This window comes from Lottia gigantea (genome assembly GCF_000327385.1).
Source record: "Lottia gigantea unplaced genomic scaffold LOTGIsca_143, whole genome shotgun sequence".
NCBI classification, from domain to species: domain Eukaryota; kingdom Metazoa; phylum Mollusca; class Gastropoda; family Lottiidae; genus Lottia; species Lottia gigantea.
This window is the reverse complement of record NW_008707672.1, coordinates 42,067-64,721: the sequence shown is the minus strand read 5'-3', so window position 1 is coordinate 64,721 and position 22,655 is coordinate 42,067. Positions and strand designations below refer to the sequence as shown.

The 22,655-nt window shown below is 34.6% G+C and overlaps 3 protein-coding genes across 3 annotated transcripts; all 3 read left to right on the top strand.

The window, feature by feature from the left end:
* Positions 1 to 4,299: 4,299 nt before the first annotated feature.
* On the top strand, positions 4,300 to 7,121 carry LOTGIDRAFT_172839 (hypothetical protein; the record flags this gene model as incomplete). The annotated part of the gene is made up of 4 exons (XM_009050020.1): positions 4,300 to 4,481; positions 4,684 to 5,823; positions 6,174 to 6,226; positions 6,343 to 7,121. The coding sequence occupies 4 exons, from the start codon at positions 4,300 to 4,302 to the stop codon at positions 7,119 to 7,121; spliced, it is 2,154 nt and encodes a 717-aa protein (XP_009048268.1).
* Positions 7,122 to 9,299: 2,178 nt separating this feature from the next.
* Positions 9,300 to 14,792, top strand: LOTGIDRAFT_238375 (hypothetical protein). Its single transcript, XM_009050019.1, has 9 exons — positions 9,300 to 9,423; positions 9,894 to 10,592; positions 10,766 to 10,831; positions 11,229 to 11,360; positions 11,613 to 11,721; positions 12,172 to 12,257; positions 12,488 to 12,571; positions 12,681 to 13,911; positions 14,351 to 14,792. The coding sequence occupies exons 1-9, from the start codon at positions 9,385 to 9,387 to the stop codon at positions 14,395 to 14,397; spliced, it is 2,493 nt and encodes an 830-aa protein (XP_009048267.1). The 5' UTR covers positions 9,300 to 9,384; the 3' UTR covers positions 14,398 to 14,792.
* A 1,088-nt stretch (positions 14,793 to 15,880) lies between these two features.
* On the top strand, positions 15,881 to 20,597 carry LOTGIDRAFT_140053 (hypothetical protein; the record flags this gene model as incomplete). Its single annotated transcript, XM_009050018.1, has 6 exons — positions 15,881 to 16,029; positions 17,012 to 17,084; positions 18,462 to 18,556; positions 18,731 to 18,791; positions 19,727 to 19,793; positions 20,413 to 20,597. The coding sequence occupies 6 exons, from the start codon at positions 15,881 to 15,883 to the stop codon at positions 20,595 to 20,597; spliced, it is 630 nt and encodes a 209-aa protein (XP_009048266.1).
* Between the last annotated feature and the right edge of the window lie 2,058 nt (positions 20,598 to 22,655).

The following is a 22,655-nucleotide window of genomic DNA, read 5'->3' as shown; positions in this document are numbered from 1 at the left end:
ATTTAGATAAATACATACATAAGATCAAAAACTTTCTTTAGAAACGAATGTAAAAAACATACATGTGAATACAACGTGAAAACAGTTGAAAACCTAAAATGTCCCATAAATTTGTGGACCAAGGTTTCGGCTGAGTGCTTCCCCGAAAATTGATATCACCCCGAATAAATGGACGGATTATTTTTTTAAAAACCCTCTAACAATCGACTGAAATACAATTCCTCGAACAACATGAACATGAGAAATCTTATTTATATGTTTACAGAATAACCCATTAGACCTAAATAAACCAAAACCTGAACATGAAATACGAACATCGAAATGAAGAATGGTACATCACTCGGGCTGGATGAAATCACTAACGAGTGAAAGGGCATTCAATCCATATTTATACCGATTTTATAAGGCAGGGTGTGCTTACACTTCTAGACACCTGATACCACTTTTCATTATGAATACTCTGTCACTTATGATTGATATAGATCCCAAGTAACTGAATTTTAATAGAGATTTTATTATCAATACTAAAAACCTACTACTCTATCTGACAGGTTACTCTTTAGTAAAGCTATACAACGATAACTACAGTAACTATGGTACAGTATTACACACATACAAGTCGACAAATTATATGAAAAACTGTTATAGCCCAAAAAGGGATTGTAAATCGTATTTGAGGAAACTAAAGATGGAAAAAGGTAGGAAATTTCTCTCGTAGACTGAATTTATATCATTATAACAAAGTAACAAAATGTTCCTTTTTGTAATTTTTTTAAAGATCAGGCATATTCTACAGTCGATATACAGTTATATGTCCGACTTTTCCTGTTTTGAGAAAAGACTCCTTATAGAGTGTACGAGGGGGTATTTAAGGCAGACAGAGTGTTCAAGAGATTCCCCAAGAAATTTGGTCCCGGGGTGTCTCTACCTAGGAAAATGAAGCGAATTCAATTTAAGTATTTCAGAGGTTGTCTTCCTCGATCAGAATGATCTGTCTACTCCTTGTCTGGAAAAAGCGTCTAGTCGTTCGGATGGGACAATAAACCGAGGCCTCGTGTGCTACAGGCTGTGCACGTTAAAGATCCCTCGACAGTTGGAAATCGAAAAAAGAGCAGGCTGATGCCGCTGTCCTGGCAAAAATTTCCCTCATGGCACCCTGCATGGCGTTGCCCGTCTTCATTAGCCCACAAGGTGCAGAAGAGTAGGACGTAAAACTCCATTCATTTCATTCATTTTTGTCTACTCCTTGTCAAAAATACATTGCATTACATACATTCCTGTCAGTGCATGTGTTTTTAACCAGTAGCTTACGATTTTTTTATTTTATGCTAATTACTTGTATGAAACTACTTGATCAACCTAAATTTGTTTTAGAAGGGTTTTAAAATTGTTTGAGCGTACAAATTGTTAAGCAAGCAGTTTGTTCAACATCAACTAAAGAGCATGGTCGCATTAAAATGTTACGTTAACCTTTTAAAGATGGGTTCCCTTATTTTCATTTATGAAAATGAAAATGCTAATACTTATATGAATAGAAAGTAGAGGTGTTCTTATGACTTGGGAAAATACCAGTTTGTCTCACATGTCCATAATTAATTCATAATTAGCTAAATTAGAAGAGAATTACCAGCAGAATTCCAATTAGTGATCGATCAAGAAATGTCAAAAAGTCTTTTTTTGTTTATCCAGACTGTACGTACATGGACATTTATGATTGTTTCAAACTCTCAATTAATTGTAATAAAGAACATAATCATATGATTAAGAATACATGAAATATCAAATAGTTTGCTTAAATTGACACTAAAAAATAAAACCTATATTTAGCTAGTTTTGGCTTCTAAAATAAACGACAAGATACTTTCAGTGACACATTTGTCTGGATGTCGGTGTATAGTTTCCAAAAATTCAGTCATGAATTTCCACTACGTATAAAATTACTTAAAACTATTTTTATGACAATAGTAAAAGAAGTTGAATTTCACGTTTCACGTGTCACTAGAGGCCACCTATATATTCAATCAAACCTTTTAACATTTGTCCTGGCTCAACTGATGTGAACGGTGACCTATTAAATGAATATTTGACGAATCTAGCCTCCTTACCTAGAAACAGAATAAAAACAAACTTTTGAGTTGAGGACACAAAACCTCGTCTATTCCCGTCCCATACTAGTGCTGGCACGATATATCCCGATACGACATGCCACGATACGATTACGAAAAACTTTTTTAAGAATTATCATTTGCCCATGGATTCTATTAGATACACATCTATCTTAATAGTAATAACAATTAGAATACAATTTCGTTTCTATATTATCGTCTCCATGGTAATCTAACAAATTTTCCACCACATTCTTGTTTTCTTTCGAAAAATATAGGCGAGTCCAAAATACCCTTAGCCCGCATTTCTCCTTATCGGGCCTTAATAACTCAGTTTAAATTCACCCTGATCATTATCCTCTACTTCAAAATTAAATGATTGTATTTGCAATGGCTGTGGAGATAAACTCTTTTTATGAAAGTGACTTGATGTTTCAATTCTTCGAGCTATTCAAATTTTTCAATGTAGGGAAAAGAATATATAAATTATAGTGACTGTTGTCGTAAGATTATTGATTAATTTTTTAAAGTGATTAAGAGCGAGAAAGTTTATATTTGACCGCAGACTTTCAATATTAAAACTATTACATATTTCCTTTTCTGTTAAACCTCGCTAACCGAGACCTTGCTATTAAACCGGGCTGATAAAAGTTCCTGACGCCACGTGTGATTTACCTTAACTGAGATTTATTCATGACGTCACGTGTCAGAGATGGATAAAAGTAATAAATGGTGAAAAATGTTAAAAAAATCTGATTTTGAAAAAGTAATATTAAAGAAAAATTACTCATTCAAGTGAAAGAAAAGTTTTCAAGCTGTGATGTTATAATCATGCGTATTGATTTCTTTGTTAAGTCTGACCCGTTTCTTTTTTATATCATTTCAATAAATTTATATGATTTTCCTGTAGATAATTCATCAGGTAAACAGTGACCCTCTAGTTCGAATGGTCAATGAATAATAGAACTTTATACATGAAACGCGTGACTGATCTAAAGATAGATTCCAAACAATAAAAGGTGTGTCAGTTTCTACAAACATAGATACGTGTATTTCAATTTAATAAGAAAATTGAGCGACAGGTAACATCTCCTTAAGTGGTATAAAAGCGCAGTTCACACGTGCCAAAAACGCTACAAAAACGCAATATGGTTGCAAAACTCGCGACATAAGATCAACTCTTGCAAGTTTGCAATTTTTTAGGGACTTTTTCTCTAGTTTTCCTCATGATTGACCTCGACCCAGTCCCCGTAAGATCGCAAATGGTCACAGTCCGGTGTGACGGGCCCGACTAAACGAATTGCTTAAAGAAACCCAAAGAAGTTTTCATACAGCTCTACTTCGTGTTCGCTATCCCACGATTCGTTATCTTATAAAGAAACAGTCTTATACATGACACACTTTGATTGGTTAAAAGAGACGCTATCAGAACAGGACCGTGGTAGAAAACTAGTTAGGTTACATTTGAGACGAAAATATGAAAAACAAAAAAAGATACGAAATTGTAATATAAAATTATTGTTTATTATCTTGAGTCGGATTGGAATCCAAATAAGGAGTTGACCAATAAGGGCTAACAAATGTTTGCAGAAAAAAAAAAACTGAAATTCGTATCCTGGTATAACAGCGTGTCTCAATTCTTCCCTGTCCTGTCAACCAACTTGTTTCCAATGTATTATCTTGTAAATTGTAAAGATGGTAAACCAATAATCATACTCGTTCATTTTTCATTACTTTCTGTTTACAGTGAAAAGAATATTCATTGGATTGATTGTGTTTTCATTTGGTGTTTATTATTTCAGCTTCACTCAACTGTGTTTAACTCGGTACGTTTATTCTTTATAACATTTTAAAGTGATACTACGTCTTAGAATGAAAATAAAATTTAATTCTCAAGAATGGTCAATATGAGTATGTATTCATCAGTGAACTTACCTGATGTCATAAAGTTACAACAGAATCTAGAAAATTGGAAAATCCATTAAACTAAATAATTATTGAATAAGGTTAATCATAATATTTAAGTTAATTGCATATTTATGAAGTTTTTTGATGTATTGGATTATATAAGGATCCTGTTATGTTATTTATGACACCAGGTATATCTACTGATGAATATATGCTCTTATTGCTAAGTTTAAAATGTTTAAATTTTATGTTTATTCTAAGACGTAGTATCCCTTTAACTGTTGAAATGCATGGAAATGAAATGAGTTGTACGTCCTACTGCTGTGCTCTGGTAAATACAGACAAGCAATGTGTTGATCAGGGAACAGTCATTGGCGTAGGAAACGGGACAGGCGTGGCAGCGCCCCAAAAAAAACTTGCTTCAGACTCGCGCCAGCGATGCTCGGAGTCGTACATCAAAATTTTCGGGTAAAACAGTCTGCTCCTCGCACCCCCCCCCCCCCTCCCTTTTTTGGGAACAGTCATTTGGCAATGTGGAATTTGTCTACTCTTTCGTATTCCATCGATTTCCAACTATCGAAGGATCTTAAACATACAGACCTCAGCTTTCCTTTTAAAAATAAATGCCCCACCGTAACCAATGTATTTGCTACTTTTTTTCATATTTCAGACCAAGGTTAAACACTGATGGTAAAATTGGAGAATCTCCGTCCACAGTCAGTTATAAAAAACCAGGTAAAAATAGAATTGAAGAAATCCAAATAAAAGCTAATTCTGATAAGTCGACGCTCAATATGTTTAACAAAGAACAGAAGACAGAGCGACCAAATGATGGTCCGACCAAACGAGTGAATAAAATCAAAGAAGTGTCAAATTCGATCACTAAAACGCAAGAAATGAAAGAGAAACAATTTAAACCCAATTCCCCTCGGCCTCGAACGTTTGAAATCATCAAAAACAGAAAAACTTCGGAATTGTTTAAAGAGATAGACTCTCAGGAATCAAAAACGTTTTCTCTTAAACCATCCCATTGTGTAGTTTTAAACCGGAAAAGTTGTGTCGGGCCCAAACACCATCAACTAATCGGTAAGAACCAGAAAGTAACTCGAGAAGACGCGTGTTACCCAGTGGAAGTTACCCTCAAACCCTTGGGTCGTTTCGTCAATGAATTAATCCTTCCCAAACACGACATGCATCCGTTTGAATTAGAGACATTGTATGATCCTGATTTTGTGGATTTGAATCAAACAGCCAGTGTGACAAATTCAGTGGCGGTTTTACTGGAACCTCAAAAACTGTTTCGAGTTGGTGACGTCATTAAAGTCAGAATCGATCTCTTTAACGGAAGTGGAAAACGCAGACGAATTGGCGGTGATGACGTCAGAGTGTGGATGAAATCTAAGGGAGAATATTCTCGGGTTAATGGTTACGTCACTGATTTAAAAAACGGAAGTTACGTGGCTAATTTTAATGCTTTGTGGGAGGGCGAGTCGACAATTTATGGAACTTTACCTAATACAAGGGAGGCAATCGCTTCCATGTTTAAATGGTACAGACAATATAAAAGTTTATATTATTATTTGGGATATTTTGAAAAGGGAAACGTCAAGGAATTAACGATGTGTTCCGCGTTTTCCCAGATACCCGGATATGACGTAGTGTGTAATTTTACCGCCATTAATTTCAATCATCAATTTTATTGTGGTTGCCCACAGCAACAGTCTTTGACATGCAGCCATTTTGTCTCATTATCCGATTTGGATTATACATACATAGCTTTAACTAAAGCTGAGTTTTCATACTTTAATAGGTAGGTTTTATGTACCGTATAATTTAGAATATAATACGCTTTGTCCGCTATACGCACATTTCAAATTTTCGATCGCAATGTTTTATTGTTGCCATATCACAATGTTCGACTTCGTGACGAAATTATTTATTGCGGTCTGAAATATGAACTCATATACAGAGTTAGCCTTTCCTGACTTTTCATTTCATATCTCGTACAGAGTTAATTTGAGTTGGTCACATGAAATCAAGATAGCTTGAAAAGAACCCAGGGTTACATACGAAAACTTCCACAAATTTTTAATGAAAATGAATTTGCCCTGGAATTCAAAGGCAACGACATAATTGTTTTTTATTCTTCTTCTTTTTCAGAGACGTAACGTTTCGACCTTTCAAGTCAAAAACCAAGTTAAAGGTCTTTAAAGGTAAAATCTCCATATAAATTCATTTAAATGATGTTTTTTCTCCGAATAATTTAATTAAATTTCTGTTTTTATTGAATAATCTTTTTTTTCATATTTTTTTTTCACATTTCTTGCAGGTAATAATAACCCTAGAGCAAATTTAAGAAATTGCAGCGAGCTTCCGGTGAGAGAAACATGGGATATTAAAACGCCTCCTGGATATTATTCTGGTAGAGAGTTAAAACCATTGAAATGTGAAAATCGTTTAAACGACGACTCCATAAATCAGTGTTTGAGGAATACGACTTTATTTCTGTACGGTGATTCGACTATTCGAAGTTGGTATTCGGTTCTTCTCAAAAGATATAAATGTACCATAAAAGTGGAAGGATACAAATGGTATTTTTATTCCGAGTGCCATAAAAAAGAGATTAATTCGACTTTAATATGGGCACCACAAAGTTTCCCATTTCTCTTAGGTGGTGTCGGGGACAGTGGAAATTTAAAACTGAAATCCGTGGAGATTTATTTAAATGAAATTCCATCAAACTCAAAAACTATCTTTGTTATCCATTTGTATGCGCATTTCATTCGACAACATTATTCAGTGTTCAGGAACCATATTCGTTCACTTAAAATTCCCCTCAGAGATGCTTTAAAGCGAAATAAAGGACTAAAAATAGCCATCAAAGGTCCACATATATTTTACGCGACGGTGTGTCCAACGGCAATAAACGATTATTTTGGTAAACTATATACAGATATTATATTGACAGAGCTAGCGGAGTTTAAAGACTCTGTTTGGTTTTTAAATTACTGGGATACGACCACAGCCATTGAAAACGTTCAACTACATCCGGGTGAATTCGTTGTTGAGGAAGATATTCGTTATTTGTTGGGGTTTGTATGCAGATGATTATTGACTTATCTGAATTCTATTATTGTGTCTTTATGCAGTTTGAATGCGATAATGTGTATGAAAGGAACTGTATGATTTTGATTTCGAATGAGAATGTGTTATTAATCCCGGCATTATTATCAATGTAACCGTGTGATTCTAGTATTCCTAATCAAATAGCAAATCTAGCTCACTGGTCGATCGAATTAACCAGGTTTGTAGTTACGAGTTGCACCCCTTTACCAAAAGCCGCCTCTTCCTTAGAATGTAGCAACAAATAGTCTACCATGGATTGAACGTTCCGCTGCGCTCTGCATTCAGCTTTACGGAAATTGCGTAGTAAAATACAAATGAGAGATCACGGTGAAAAACTTTGGTGGAAACTACCCTGTGCAAGTTGTGTTCGAGAGATCAATTTTGTCTTACATTTTGTTTTGCGAATTAAATTGTGTATAATGGGCTCTCTGCGTTGTCTACCTTTATAAAATACAGGGAGGTAACTCTTACCTTTATAAATACAGGGGGGTAATTCTTACCTTTATAAAATACACGGGGGTAACTCTTACCTTTATAAAATACACGGGGGTAACTCTTACCTTTATAAAATACAGGGGGGGGGGATAACTCTTACCTTTATAAAATACAGGGGGTAACTCTTACCTTTATGAAATACAGGGAGGTAACTCTTGCCTTTATAAACTATAGGGAGATAACTCTTACCTTCATGAAGTACAAGGAAGCATCTCAGGTATTATCTGCGTTTTACAGTTTCGTGCAGTTCTAGTACTTCTGACGACTAATGCATATATTCAAGATCAAAATAAACCCCCGAAAATGTCGAACCATGGCCTTTAATCAAACAATAGGCATGATTCGACAAAAAAACAATAAAGTTATCCATCTGTAACACTTTGCCTAAGAGCCTAAAATATACAGTTTATCACAAATAACATCTAGGAATGAAAACATTCTTCATTATTACTCGATAAAATCATCTCAGACAGGTGGGTAAATATTATCTCCCTTTAATTCAATTCAGATCACAGTCATCTGACTCATTACAGAAACAGATTTTATTGACCAATGCCTTTTTTTATACATTCGCCTAAAAAGGTGGACACGAAAATGCAGTATTCAATATAGACAAATTTGGCCTGGGCTATGTGTATATAAATAAAACAGTTCTTATAGTCTTAATCTATGATTTTATGATTAAAACTCTTGATACTTGATATGAATATGGTATATATAGTTAAGATCTTGGCATATAGAAATAATTTCTTGGTGTGTGATGTGATTTGTTCACGTTGGATTCCGCAGAGGCATTTGATGCACTCTTTTCGTTTGTTGATTATGCGCCAGCTCTTGTCTTGTCTTGTCCAAACCAAAGCCCAATTGTCCGTGACGGGTCGACTGGTCTCGTAGAACTACCTCTATATGGAGGCTTCCGTTTTCGAAGTAATAATTACACGTATCTATCCATAAAATTGTCTTATTTATCTATATCTTGTGCTTCTAATATGTCATTGAAAGATTAACACAAGATATGATATAGGTAAATCAATAGAAGCCATAAAGGGATATAACGATAACAATCATGATTAAAGATATGCATATAATAACAATCAGTTACGTGACAACGTTACCTGTATGTGTTTCTAAACGTAGTATGTAATAAACGTAGAAGTAGTATATCTATATAACTTGTGTTTTTAATGTTACCTGTATGTGTTTCAAAACGTAGTATGTAATAAACCTAGAAGTAGTATATCTATATAACTTGTGTTTTTAATGTTACCTGTAAGTGTTTCAAAACGTAGTATGTAATAAACCTAGAAGTAGTATATCTATATAACTTGTGTTCTTAATGTTTACCTTCCTACTTCTATATTTCTTACAAAGATTATATTTAAATATAGTCTTATTTTCGAGATATTTTCCCAACAACGTTTGGTTTTTAAGACTATTGTATGTATTTCAAAGTATACCAAGTAGCCTAAATCGACACAACACATTTTATGTCGAGAGAAACTAATTAATTCATTTGCAATCTCTTGGTTAGGGAAGGGGACAGATCATTAATGCAGAATGTTTTAGTGGTCTGTGTCTATATGATACGAAGAGTAGCGTCCCCTTTGTAGTCTCGATTGTCATACATGAAGACTTAACAAAAATTTTCAAGATGGCGGGTTTTCCGAAATCTTGAAACATTTCTTCAAACTTATTCTCTCATATTGCTAACAATTAAGAAATGGTTTTAGTCTTTGACTGAATAAACAAAATGTTCGAGCTGTCAGACGATGATGACGAGTTTTGGGAGGTAGAATAGAGGTTTTTAAACTCTCTGACCGTCTTAATCTCTGCTTCTGTTTGTTTTGAATTGGATTTTTGCTAAATAGGCTAATGACGTAATGATCTTACAACGATCGTATCAGAATTGTAATTTTTCTGTTGTGACCTTATTAACTACATGATGACTTTGACATCTCCATGTACATCTCTGGGTCCATTTAAATTAACCCAGTCTTTCTTTGCAAAGTAGTCTACATCCTACTCTACTCACTGTCTGTCTCAGTGTCTGTTTTTAGCTGATCTCAATATTTGTGACCTCTACCAGTGCTGTACATAGATGTTCCTATAAACTTTCTCACTATTAGTACTATATCACCAACCTTATATTGGCCATGGTTAGTACATTTGGTATTCGAAATTGCCTGAATGAAAAGTGTGGACCTCTTGTCTCTCCTTTCTGGTCTAATTAAGATTTCATTTCCAACTCTCATATTTTAGGATTTACCATTATTAGATGTTACAAAGAAAATAGAATCCAAGAGTGAAGTAGACATTGCATCAAAAAGACAGTGTTTAGAAAAGGAAAACATTCAGAGTGAGAATGATTGCATCAATGGAGGTGTTAAAAAACAAGTAAGGACTCAGTCTGGTGCTCTGCCAACTCCTGTATTAAGTAATTTCACTGGCACAAACCTTCAACAGTCTGCTCATGGAAATAGAATTACTTGTGGATTTTTTACACCAGTCAAAAGTCCTGATGAGAGATCATCAAATAATTCAGATATATTGGAGCCAAGAAAACAAGGAGTTGAGGTAAATGACAGTATTTCAAGTGAAATAGTTGATACTCCTCACCATGGGCTCAATACACCAAGGGGCATAACTCATGTAGAATTTAGTACGCAAAATATACAAAGGGGCATAACCCATGGAGAACCAAGCACACCAAATATGCCAAGGAGCGTAACCCATGGAGAACCAAGCACACCAAATATTTCAAGGGGCTTAACTTATGGAGAACAAATTACACCAAATATACCAAAAAGGAAAACACCTGGAAATACTTTGAGTCCTGGCACACCTGCTGCTGACATGAATGTTCCAGGAAATGTAAGAGCATCCAGTGTTCCTCAAGAAATACCTGGAAGACGCGGCAAGCGAAAATTTCCAGGACCAGCTGGTCGTTTACCTAAATTAGTAAGTTGTGTTGATCTTACACTCTTATTCTTATAATCTGTTGGTTTTTTCTCAAAATTCTTCAAATGAAATATTTGACATGGACTGTGCACTGTGCATAGCACAAAGTTATTTTCCAGGCAGTTGTTATGATAGGGTACTCTTTTTAAAATCTATGTTTTTGTCATTTTCAGAAACCAGGAGAAGTCATGAATAAATCTACAGCTGTTTCACCAGAATCAGAAAACAAAGGCACCACGGTACATCTAATCATTTTTTCTTATTCTAAACTAAATCTATTCATCATGCCCTGTAGGTATCAATCTTCACAATGTCAAGTTATTACGAACTTCCTCTTATACCTTGACTGCAATATCCACCTTTCTTGTATCATTGAAGTTTGTAAATGGAGCGATTTCATTGGATTGTACGCTAGCAAATACATCCAATTACGTACCTCTACAGACAGTTCAGACAATTTCATTGGTCAATCACTAAATTTATGATTTTTGTCCTAGTCATTTGATTGGTCAATCAAATCAATTCCATTAACCAATCAGATTTTATTTCTTAAAATTCTGATTATATGTTGTGAAACAGTTAGTACCTTTGCCTTGCTCTAGACTCTATAACAATTCATCATTTTCTCTTCTGCAGGATGTAATAATGTGCTCTCAGATGAATGATGATGTGTTTAATGAATCGTCATGGAAACTTCTAAAACAAGATTTAGGACCAGACGCTGAAATTATTTTAGATCAATTCTCAGTGTCTTCTAGCTTAACAATGGTGAGTTTGGTCTATTTAACACCCTAGTTTCCAATTAACCTATTTTCTCCCTGTGTCCCTACTCAATACAATTTACAAAGATTTTTTGGAGTGTGACGATATCAAATAATTGCTCTGGGGGTGTTGGGGGGAGGGGGGAAATGTTAGAAACCATAAAAACAGCTATCTGACTACATTTAACTAATGATGTATTGTAGTCCTAGGTTATCTTGTTATATTGTAACATGTAAGTGATTTGATGATGTATTGTAGGCGAGTAAGAAGACCTTACCCCAGGGTAAAATACCACTATTATTTGTGATTGTGGAGTCCCTAGATTTACAGGGAGCTGGTGGAAGTGTAGTCCTGAAAGACAAAACAGGTATTTAACATAATTCCTAGTTTAGTCCTTTGAGTGGGCCAATAACTTTCATTCCTTACTCCACTAAGCCAATTTATTTTAGAAAAGTAGGCAATATAAAACTGTGTCATATACCAGATTATATGTGATATTTCTAGGATGTCAGAGGAATTGTAAAAAGGTTTTCTAAATTGTTTAGAAAGCATCAATTATTTGTACCATTCCAATGTTTGAGTAGACATCTGTTGTTCCTGCAATTCTACTAAAACTAAGTGTTTTATGACATCTAAACTTCCAAAATATGCTTGTATCATATAAGGATCTTTGCGATTCGTGACATCATCAAACACTTAGTTTTGTAGAATTGCATGAGCCACAGACGTCTGATCAAACATTGGTGCAAATTAATGCTATCAGTGTCCCCGATGCACAAAAAGAATTTATCTTTACAATCCAATTTTTTTTGTATAGGAAGAATCAAAGGAACGTTACATCGGGATGTGATTAAAGAATATGGTGCTGATATTCAGCCTGGTACTACATTAGTTCTTAGACAGGTCAGTTATTCTCTACATTACGACAGATGTGGCCCCAGGCTATTCTAGACACCTGATACCACTTTTCATTATGAAATATTTACTCACTTATGATTGATATACTTCCTCTTGTGAAAAGTTCATTAGCTGCTACCAATTTATCACCAAAATGTTGTTTTGGATTTTTGGTTTCCTTTGTGAGACTCGGATCGTTAGTTCTATGTTTATTAATATTCACTAATATCTGAAAGGTTGTCAAGTTGGCCGTTTATTCATTATTATTAATGATTATGTATCCAGCTCCAGTTTCAATTGCGTTTCCACCTGTCGTGCAGGTAAGAGGGGCCCACAAGAGAAAAGCTTGTAGTCGTTCGGATGGGACAATAAACCGAGGTGAACAGTGAATTCAGGCTTCTCATTATTTTTTGTTTTTCTGTTTTGTAGGTTGGTGTAGTGAGCCCAACTAACCGAACTCATTATTTGAATATTACCCCTACCAATATGGTTTACCTGAACAGTAACGCCTCCAACGTCAACAGACATCTCTTTCATCATCATTCTTTAAAACATTTCATGGCAGACTTCAAACGGAAATGCAAACAGGAGCAGCTAGTACAGAATGGAAACTTGATGCTTAGTACTCCTCAAAGATGTTCTAATAGAATGATTCCAAGTGTGAATTTATCAACTCCTGTAATTTGTCAAAAGACAAGTGAACATATGCCAATGTTCGCAAGTCATGGTGTAAGAGCTTTAACTCCAAACAGTGGTGCGCGTGTAATGGGAATCTCAACTCCAAGACCATTATTAAGTTGTTATCAAAGGGCAACGACTCCAAATAGTGTCAATAGCAGCAGACTTAGTGAAAATTTTGGAGGAAACATGATTCAACAACAGACCCTCAATCAAAGGGCAACAACTCCAAATAGTGTCAATAGCAGACTTGGTGAAAGTTTTGGAGGAAACATGATTCAACGACAGACCCTCAATCAAAGGGCAACGACTCCAAATAGTGTCAATAGCAGACTTGCGGCTCCAATAAAAAGTACTCCTGTAGGAAACATAACTCCTAGGTCGACGTTGAATGTCAACCAAATAGCAACAACTCCTAACTTTAATTTCAATCAAAGGAACACAACTACAGACCATTGTCTTTCAGGCAGTTATACTAAGGAAATTCTTCCTCCTGATTTTCACAATTTGGGATTGAGGCAGCCTTCAAATATCAGTCAACAATTGAAAGGAAACTTGATGCATGAAACTTGTGAGAATTCAAAGTTTACCGATATTAGAAATTCAAGCCATGGATACATAAACAAAACGAATTCTATAAAACCAATCACGACAGAGCAAAGTTCATCCAGTAGGATAGTGCCAACTTTTGGCAAGAAGAAAACAAATCAAGATGTCCAACTAGCTTCAAAAGTGACTCCATCTTTTCCATGCAGTGTTCAAAATAAGGAAAATTTCAGTGTCAGTAAAATTTCATCAAATATAGGGAATAATCCTGTTGTGACTCCAAAGACGTCTAAATTTAGTTTTAAATCTAAAACCCCCTCTGTGTCACCTGGTGTAAAAACTCCAGTACTGCCATGCCAAGTTCCTTGGTGCCAGAAAACAACTTCATCTAATAAGACTGATCCTGTAGACTGTGATAGTCTGTGGCAAGATGATGGTAGGTTTTCTTAAAAATTTTCCCAGAAAATTATTGGTTGTGCATTTATGATCAATAGAGGATTATCCAACAATCAGAACTTTGCCAGGACAGAGGCATTAGCCTGCTCGTTTTCGATTTCCAACTGTCGAGGGATCTTTAACGTGCACAGCCTGTAGCACACGGGGCCTCGGTTTATTGTCCCATCCGAACGACTAGACGCTTTTTCCATGTCAGCCCCTCTTACCTACATCACTGACAGGGGGAAACTGGGTTGAAAAAATCCAAAGGTATTATCTCGACCTATGCCTGGATTGAACCCTGGACCTTTAGGTTAGCGAGCAAGCGTCTAACTCACTGAGCCACCGCGGCTCCCTTATAAACAGACAAGGATGATGTTTCTAACTACAAGCTGCATCCAATCAGGGTTCTTTTTAACATTTCAATTTGTTTTTTTCAGATATCAGTGATGAGATGTTGACCCATCTAACAGAAGATATGCCTTGATTAATATACCACTTCTATTGAAAGTTATATATCTTTATATTTCAACTGGGCCTGAAAACTTGCTGTAGGCATGCTAAAAACTTGTGCTGCCAATGCCTTAAAACCTGTTTTTGATATCTATGTTATTTTTCTTATGTTCAGTCAGGAGCATATCTATACTTGAGGCAGAGGGGCATAAATTAGAGGTGACTCACTTAGATGGGATCTGAGGGCTGCCAGAGATGCCAAGAAGCCAACAATTTTGATTTTGGGGGAGGGGGGGAAGGCATGGCCCAATCCACCACTGTGTCAAGTTGTACTGTATTGTTATTATGTGCCATCAACTTGTTATTGTTTCTATAGATATATGGTGCTTGTTATTTACTTTGATTTGTAAATAAAAACATATAGATGTTATTGTTTATAGACTATATTGTTGAGGGTTCCAGTGGCAGCCCCAGTGGCCATTCAGTAGAAAAACGGTTTGCACCCCATAGGCAAAAAGGAAAATGTGTAAGGATGTCTAAGCATTAGAAGCAGAAATAGTTTTTGTTTTGGGGAGAAATTTAAAAAAAAAAAATATAGGCTTTTATGCAATTCTTTCAATAATATTACATTTTTACAAAGAAAAATGCATATTTCCAGAACAAAAATTGTAATTTTGAGTTTTTGGGGAGAGGACCTGCAGCCCTGTCTCCCCCCGTGGAGCCACCACCGATCTTATCTATTACAATCCTCTAGAGAGTCAGACTGAGTTCATATTAGATAACAGCTGATAGATCTTTATGGACATTGGTCTGATACAGCTCAATATCAAACTTCCATAAACACTAGGTCAGTAATCTTCAAGTCTGTCCTCCTCTGATCTATGAGGTTTAAATTCAAAATTTGTCATATTTTCAGATAAAGTTTAAGAAGCAGTATATAAAGGACTTGAGAAAAAAAATTATCAGCATATTCCAAAATATAAATAATAACTGTCAAGGATTGTGATATGAGTCTTGTTTCTACGTAGTGTAGCGAGGAAAAATATTAAGGCCAAAGGTCTGGGAGCCTTCTAATCTTTTCCGTAGACATGATATAATAGACATTTGTCTACATGTAGTTATGGTCTTGAAGCTTGGTATGAGTCCTACTAATTAGCAAGGAGCTAGGACAATGATAGCTTTTCTACTAAATTTTATTAATTGCATGAAGAGGCAGGATCCAGTTCAGTAATTAAGAGTAGAAAATAGCTCAAGAATAGCCTCAAAATAACTTCTATTTTAGAAAAATAATTATAAAATCATTATATATTTCTCAATCATTAACAAATCATATCAAAGAAAAATGTTAAAGACAGATTAACAAATGGAATTGTGTTATATTCTACTATTCTGAATTTCATAGGTCAGTTAAGTCTGGAACCAGCGTACGAGATCCGCACAATATTTATTTTGACAGTAATTCCCGCAATATGACGTCAATTGTTTTGATCACGTGACAAGGTCAGCTGTACGGTGTTATGGCGGCGTCGAATGTAGAAGGTGTCCAACATGAAGAAAATAGGCACACTGACAGCCCCCAGCTAAATAGAAAGGCCTTAAATGAGCTGGGGTCGGTGGAAGAAAAGGGCGTGCCTCTTAACACATCATGGACATTTTGGCTAGACAAGTAGGTGCTGATATTTAAGACGAAATTTTCCACAAATATCAGTTTTGTTTTACTTCCGTTTAAATGTCAACATTTGTTTATTTTGTTGATGAAATATTTTCGCTGTTTTTTATGTTTTATGATCTTGTCAGTTGAAAATTCTTGTTTATGAATACCTAGTGCTATCTTTCAGTGAGAGCTTGAGAGCTTGGAAATTTTGAAATAACTCGATGATTGACAACATAGTCTTGATTTCTTCTGGGAACTGACTAAGAAGAGTAAGAAAGGCCAAAAAAATTATTGCTGAGTTGTCAAAATAGGACTTTGGATTATAAAGAGAATAGAATAGATCTATAAAGCTCTTTTTTTTATATGTGTTGGGGCTATCTATGTGCATCATTCTGATTTGCTGTCAGATGTGGTTCCTGTAATATAAAATTGCATATTAACCATATATGAAGTCACTATTGAAAATCTGCTATTACTATCTAATGGCCTGTGCAAAATTATATACATTATAGAATTTTTGACAAGCTTACAATATCTAATGGCTTTTGCAATAGAAATGTGATAAAACACTAAGTTTAAGTTAAATCACAACAACTCCAAATGCCTGACTGAAAATTGAAATGATGCAAATAGATGCTATCAGACTGTATCCCTGTATGTATACAAACAGTTGTACGTTTGAGATTGTTTCAATTGATTGGACATTGATAGCATCAATTTGCACATTTTCAAGTCAGACAAAATAAAATGGAAACATTTTAGTTTTGCAATATCCTAGGTAAGAAAATAAAGGTGTCCTTTTGAAACTAACTTGTCAGCTTTGATTCTGTAGTACTGGGGTTATTGAACGTATTAATTTTTAGTTAATGAAAAAAATTTCTGTCTGTGCCAATTGCGTCCTATTGGAAACTAACCAGTCTGTTTTGATTCTGGCCGTATTACTGAGTTTACTTGATTTAGTAATAGGCCTATATAGTTTATGAAATTTTTTTAGGACAATCCGAGGAACAACGGCAGCAGAATATGAAGCCAGTCTACGTAAACTTTACACCGTTAATACAGTGGAGGTTTGTAAATTTACATCTTTGAATTCCACAACCTTTATCATACAACAATCCTTCTCAATCAGCTTCTAAAAAGCTGTATCATTTTATAATGTGACAATCTGCACAGTTCAATAAGAAATTCTCTGCAGTTTGCGGAAAGCTGAATCTATCTCTACATTCCTTAAATATTTACCTTAACGTACCTAGGACGTAAAACTCCATTCATTTCATTTCAATATTTACCTCAGAATATGTTAACCTACATCATCTCTTCAATACGTTTCAATTACGTATGCTCCATAGCCTCATACGAAGATATCCAGATAAAGCTCATCACTAAACTATTTATTGAAAAGGGGGCGTGGTTTGAAAGATGATTTATGTTCACTAAGAGACAGTGGTCAAGGGAGACGATTTATATTATGCTATTTTTGAAAGGTTGTGTAGCATAGTCCATTAAAGAATCTTTGCTTGAATGTACGATTAAATTTTCATTTTCATCAAACAAATGATGGTCATAAATTTAATAACATGGTGAAAGTCAGGGACCTAGAATATTTCATCTTTCCTCATTAATCAAGTTAACATGGCTGTAAATGGGTCTGGATAACCTGGGAAAGATCAATGCCAAGAGGTTCGGCCAATTATCCATGTGAACCTAGCTTGTTAAATTAAGGTGCAGAATGGAAGACAGGCCTATCGTTCGGTACTCGGGATCTTATCTTGATGTGGTGGTTAACATCCAGTAATAGTTGTCAAGGGAGATAATTTAAATCTTTATTTCGTACTATTATATTAGTTTTAAGACGTATGATAGGTGGTTAACATCCAGTAATAGTTGTCAAGGGAGATAATTTAAATCTTTATTTCGTACTATTATATTAGTTTTAAGACGTATGATAGGTGGTTAACATCCAGTAATAGTGGTCAAGGGAGATAATTTAAATCTTTATTTCGTACTATTATATTAGTTTTAAGACGTATGATAGGTGGTTAACATCCAGTAATAGTTGTCAAGGGAGATAATTTAAATCTTTATTTCGTACTATTATATTAGTTTTAAGACGTATGATAGGTGGTTAACATCCAGTAATAGTTGTCAAGGGAGATAATTTAAATCTTTATTTCGTACTATTATATAAGTTTTAAGACGTATGATAGGTGGTTAACATGCAGTAATAGTTGTCAAGGGAGATAATTTAAATCTTTATTTCGTACTATTTTATTAGTTTCAAGACGTATGATAGGTGGTTAACATCCAGTAATAGTTGTCAAGGGAGATAATTGAAATCTTTATTTCGTACCATTATATTAGTTTTAAGACGTATGATAGGTGGTTAACATCCAGTACTAGTGGTCAAGGGAAATAATTTATATCTTTATTTCTCACCATTTCAGGGATTTTGGAGTGTGTACAATAATATACCAGCACCTAGTATAATTAATACCAGATATAGCTACCATTTAATGAGGCATCAAATCAGACCAGTGTGGTAAGTTGAAAATAAATTTTGAAAATTGAAAGACCTTAAATCTTGTAATTTATGCATTTGGAAGAGTATTCTTTTAATATTATGACATTTTTACAATGAAATACTGCAAATTCCTCTCTCCTTTTGACACTTCAACTGGTTTCATGAAATGAAATGGAAGTCTTGTAATTCCAGGGAGGATGAGGCCAATTCTTCTGGTGGAAATTGGAGATTAAAATGTCATAAATTTAACACAGTACGTAGTTTTGGTCTTTTAAAGGGACAGGTGCAGCATTTTCGGAGTTGATTTGAACCTTGAACATATAGAAATATTCTTCAGAAATGTATGATTGTCGCATAATTACTTCAAATAGTTCACAAACTTAATATTTATTTCATTCACAAGCTTATCTTCTTTCTAAAAATTGGGGTATCCGAATGTTGAACGTTTTGTTGATATAGTCTCTGACACCAAGACATCTTCAGCTGTGGTTAGACGAAATGCGACAGGATGATTGAGTCTACTGTATTTACATAACGTAATCAACGAATATTCTAAATAAAAAGTCTCTTTAAATGATGACAAGTTGAAATAAAAATCAAACATAGATAATTATGGATACACTTGAATTTAAAGGGTGAAATTTTGACGGCAATCTGTGAACACTATTACTGATTTGATTAGCGGAACAATTCACGGTTCTGAGACTAAAGTAAGATTAACTGCAGGAATTGCTGCATCTGTCCCTTTAAGGAATACTATTTCTTAGAATGAACATAAAACAGAAAACTCAAAAATAAAGTTTTAAATTGTCCAGATGAAGATTTTATATCAGAAACATGTGATACAAGAAACAGATGAGCTGTAATTAGATAGATTCTAAAATTGAATAGTAGTTTTTGTTGTTTTAGCATCTGATGTAAGACCCATTCTCAACCATAATAAACATGGGAAGAGCGAAACCCAAAGAGACTGTCATATTACTCTACTTTTGGTAGAGTACCATAAGAAAATATTCATACTTTACATGCTTTGAATGGATAAAATTGTTAAATTTTTATTAGAACAAGGCCTAGTTAAAAAATTGTTTGATCACAATGGAAAGGAAAATATCACGTCAAGAAACAAAATTGTCATTAATTTGCATTAAACTGCGCCCTTCTCAAGTTTTTGTTTTCTATATTTTATAGGTTCAAGTATGGAAAGAGTTACTATTGGCAGCCATTGGTGAAAAATTATCAGAATGTATGGCTGAAGGTTGGTGACATTTTTTAGTCTACACTGGTCTGCCATTCCATCTGAAGGAATGGGTTGAAGGTGTTGTCATGTTGACATTTATTTGACGAAATCAGCCATACCCTATAGTAACATCATTTGGGTTCTTGCTTGTCAGTACTGTATAAACTGGTCTGCCATTTCATCCGAATCATCGCCTTCACTTTGCCATTGATTGGTCGAAATGACATCATACCCTATAGTAACATTATTTGGGTCCCTGAGCTAGTTATTTTGAGATGTCTATGGTCTATCCTTAATAGACTTAGTCTAACTAATACAACATGAACAACTTAACAAAAACGGAATCATGGTCTGAGGAGGTCCCTAGAAAATCTTGGAAAAAATAATTGATTTCATTCATTCCAACACAAATTACGGGCAAACACAAATAATATCACAAAATATCTTAGAAATGAAGTGAGGGTACCAATTAATTTTCTGGAAGGACAAATGCCCCCTGTATGCCCACTGGCACTTTGCCACGGTACTACTGTTAACACATAATTTAACACATGCACAAGGGGAGTTACTTCACCTCGAAAACCCTTTTTAAAATAGATCTCAGTCGTATTCCTCATATTTTATTTCTAATCTCTAGGTGATGAGATCACAGGAATTAGTGTGAGTTTGCGAGATCGTGATGATATTATCCAAATATGGAATTCCCAGGCCGTTCTAGCCGAACAAGCTACGGTGGTATCAAAAGTCAAGTCTCTACTACCAGATGTTACTTTCACTGCAGTATTTTATAAAGGTAAGAGTTATCTCCCTGTATTTTATTAAGTTAAGAGTTAACTCCCTGTCTTTTATAAAGGTACCGGTAAGAGTTGCCTCCCTGTATTTTATAAAGGTAAGAGTTATCTCCCTGTATTTTATTAAGTTAAGAGTTAACTCCCTGTCTTTTATAAAGGTACCGGTAAGAGTTGCCTCCCTGTTAACTTCGTGGTCAGGTGAGTTTGTTAAAACTGTTATTTTCTATTTTCAGCTTTCGTACAGCATGATGCTTTTGAAGGTATGAGATCTCATCAACATCGATGATCATAATGCTTAGATCAAAACTGTGTATTAATTTTATCATTTTTTGAAAACCATGCATATCACTATCATGATTGTATGGCCAGTATTGTGACTATCCGTGAATATTTGGCAGTATGGTCTGTATATCTTGTGTCTCAATTATCCCTGTGTGATATATCGGCTAGTGTTGGGTATCGCCAATCATGCCATGATACGATATGTATCGCGATACAAGTGTCAGGTATCACGACAAGTAATGTGATAACCTTGTAACTGTGATATTTGGTAATGTTTTTGATAGGAAAACGCGTATCGTGGCATGTCGTATATATATCCTGCAAAGCACTTCTATCAGCCTTTAAAACATTGTATTCAAACAACAAACGATACTTATTACCAATTTTTGAATTCCCATAAATATATGCCTTGTGGACAGCTCGGGAGGACCATTCATTAAAACAAGATATCTTAACTAAGGAAACCCAGGAATTCCCAAATATATGTACCTTTTTAACAGCATGTAAAGGAATGCTCATCTCAACTGAAGGTATATAAATAAAAAATGAACTGCACAGGTTGCCATAAACAATGTAGCTTTAGGCAAAGTGCTGAATAAAACAAACCCACTCAGCAGAAGAAAGAAGATTATTATTCAAATGAACAGGTTGCCCTAATCAATATACCTGTAATAAAAGGGCTGAGCAATACACATTAGGGGGTTTTGAGATCAACTCGACAAATGGCAGATGATAATTCCAGACTCCTATACTTATTATCCAATGAAATAGCAGAACTTTTTTTATATTGTGGTATATGTTTGAACTCTAATATAGGTCAGTTACCTTAAGATCGAACTTTAATATAGGTCAGTTACCTTAAGATCGAACTTTAATATAGGTCAGTTACCTTAAGATCGAACTTTAATATAGGTCAGTTATCTTAAGATCGTATAGCGTGTAACTCTGGGTAACAACATGATGCAAGTTCTGTTTTGATATACATCTATGTATCTATTTCAACTTTAATGAGTGTTAAAACAGAATGCAGTATATATGACTTACTAAGTTAATTGTACACAACGTTTCAATGATTTACAGTCATCATACAGTGAAAAGATAAAGGATTATTAGAACTATATTAGAAAGTATTTCTTATCCAGGAGAAAAGCGTTGAAAAGATGAAGATAATTTATTCTGAGAGGCCTATGCTTAAAATTTCCTAAAACTTATGGAATTCATTTGTTTTTTTAAAATAAGATAGGCCTAAATGGCAAATAATTTTACTATCCCTGTGGTTTTAAAGATGGGTATCCTTATTTTTTAGTGTCAAATTAAGCAAACTATTATCATGTATTCTTAATCATATCATTATGTTCTTTTAATTAGGAGTTTTAACCAATCATAAATATCCATGTATGTACAGTCTGGATAAACAAAAATGACTTTTTGACCTTTCTTGATCGGTCGCTCATTGTAATTCTGCTGGTAATTCTCCTCTAATTTAGCTAATTATGAATTAATTATGGACATGTGACATAAACTGGTATTTTTCCTAGTCATTAGAACACCTCTACTTTCTATTCATATAAGTATTTGCATTTTCATTTTCATAAATAAAAATAAGGGAACCCATCTTTAACTTTAATTTGATGGTATGAATGTTGAAACGCAAAAATGAAATTGTTTGTTTTAGCCAGATTTTTTTATTAGCATGTTAAAGCCAATGCCATATGATGTGTAAATATGATCTAATTCAATTTGTTAGTAGTTGTCAAGTCGTCTGCTTCTAAAGGTACAGACACACTAACAGTCTTTGTCAGCGATT

What these genes read in the sequence shown, in the direction of transcription:
- LOTGIDRAFT_238375 (XM_009050019.1), top strand. Translation starts at nt 9,385, where the DNA reads ATGTTCGAGCTGTCAGACGATGATGACGAGTTTTGGGAG. An exon ending in TGTCTTCTAGCTTAACAATG is followed by an intron (nt 11,361 to 11,612) that starts GTGAGTTTGGTC and finishes GATGTATTGTAG; the next exon opens with GCGAGTAAGAAGACCTTACC. An exon ending in CTACATTAGTTCTTAGACAG is followed by an intron (nt 12,258 to 12,487) that starts GTCAGTTATTCT and finishes AATATCTGAAAG; the next exon opens with GTTGTCAAGTTGGCCGTTTA.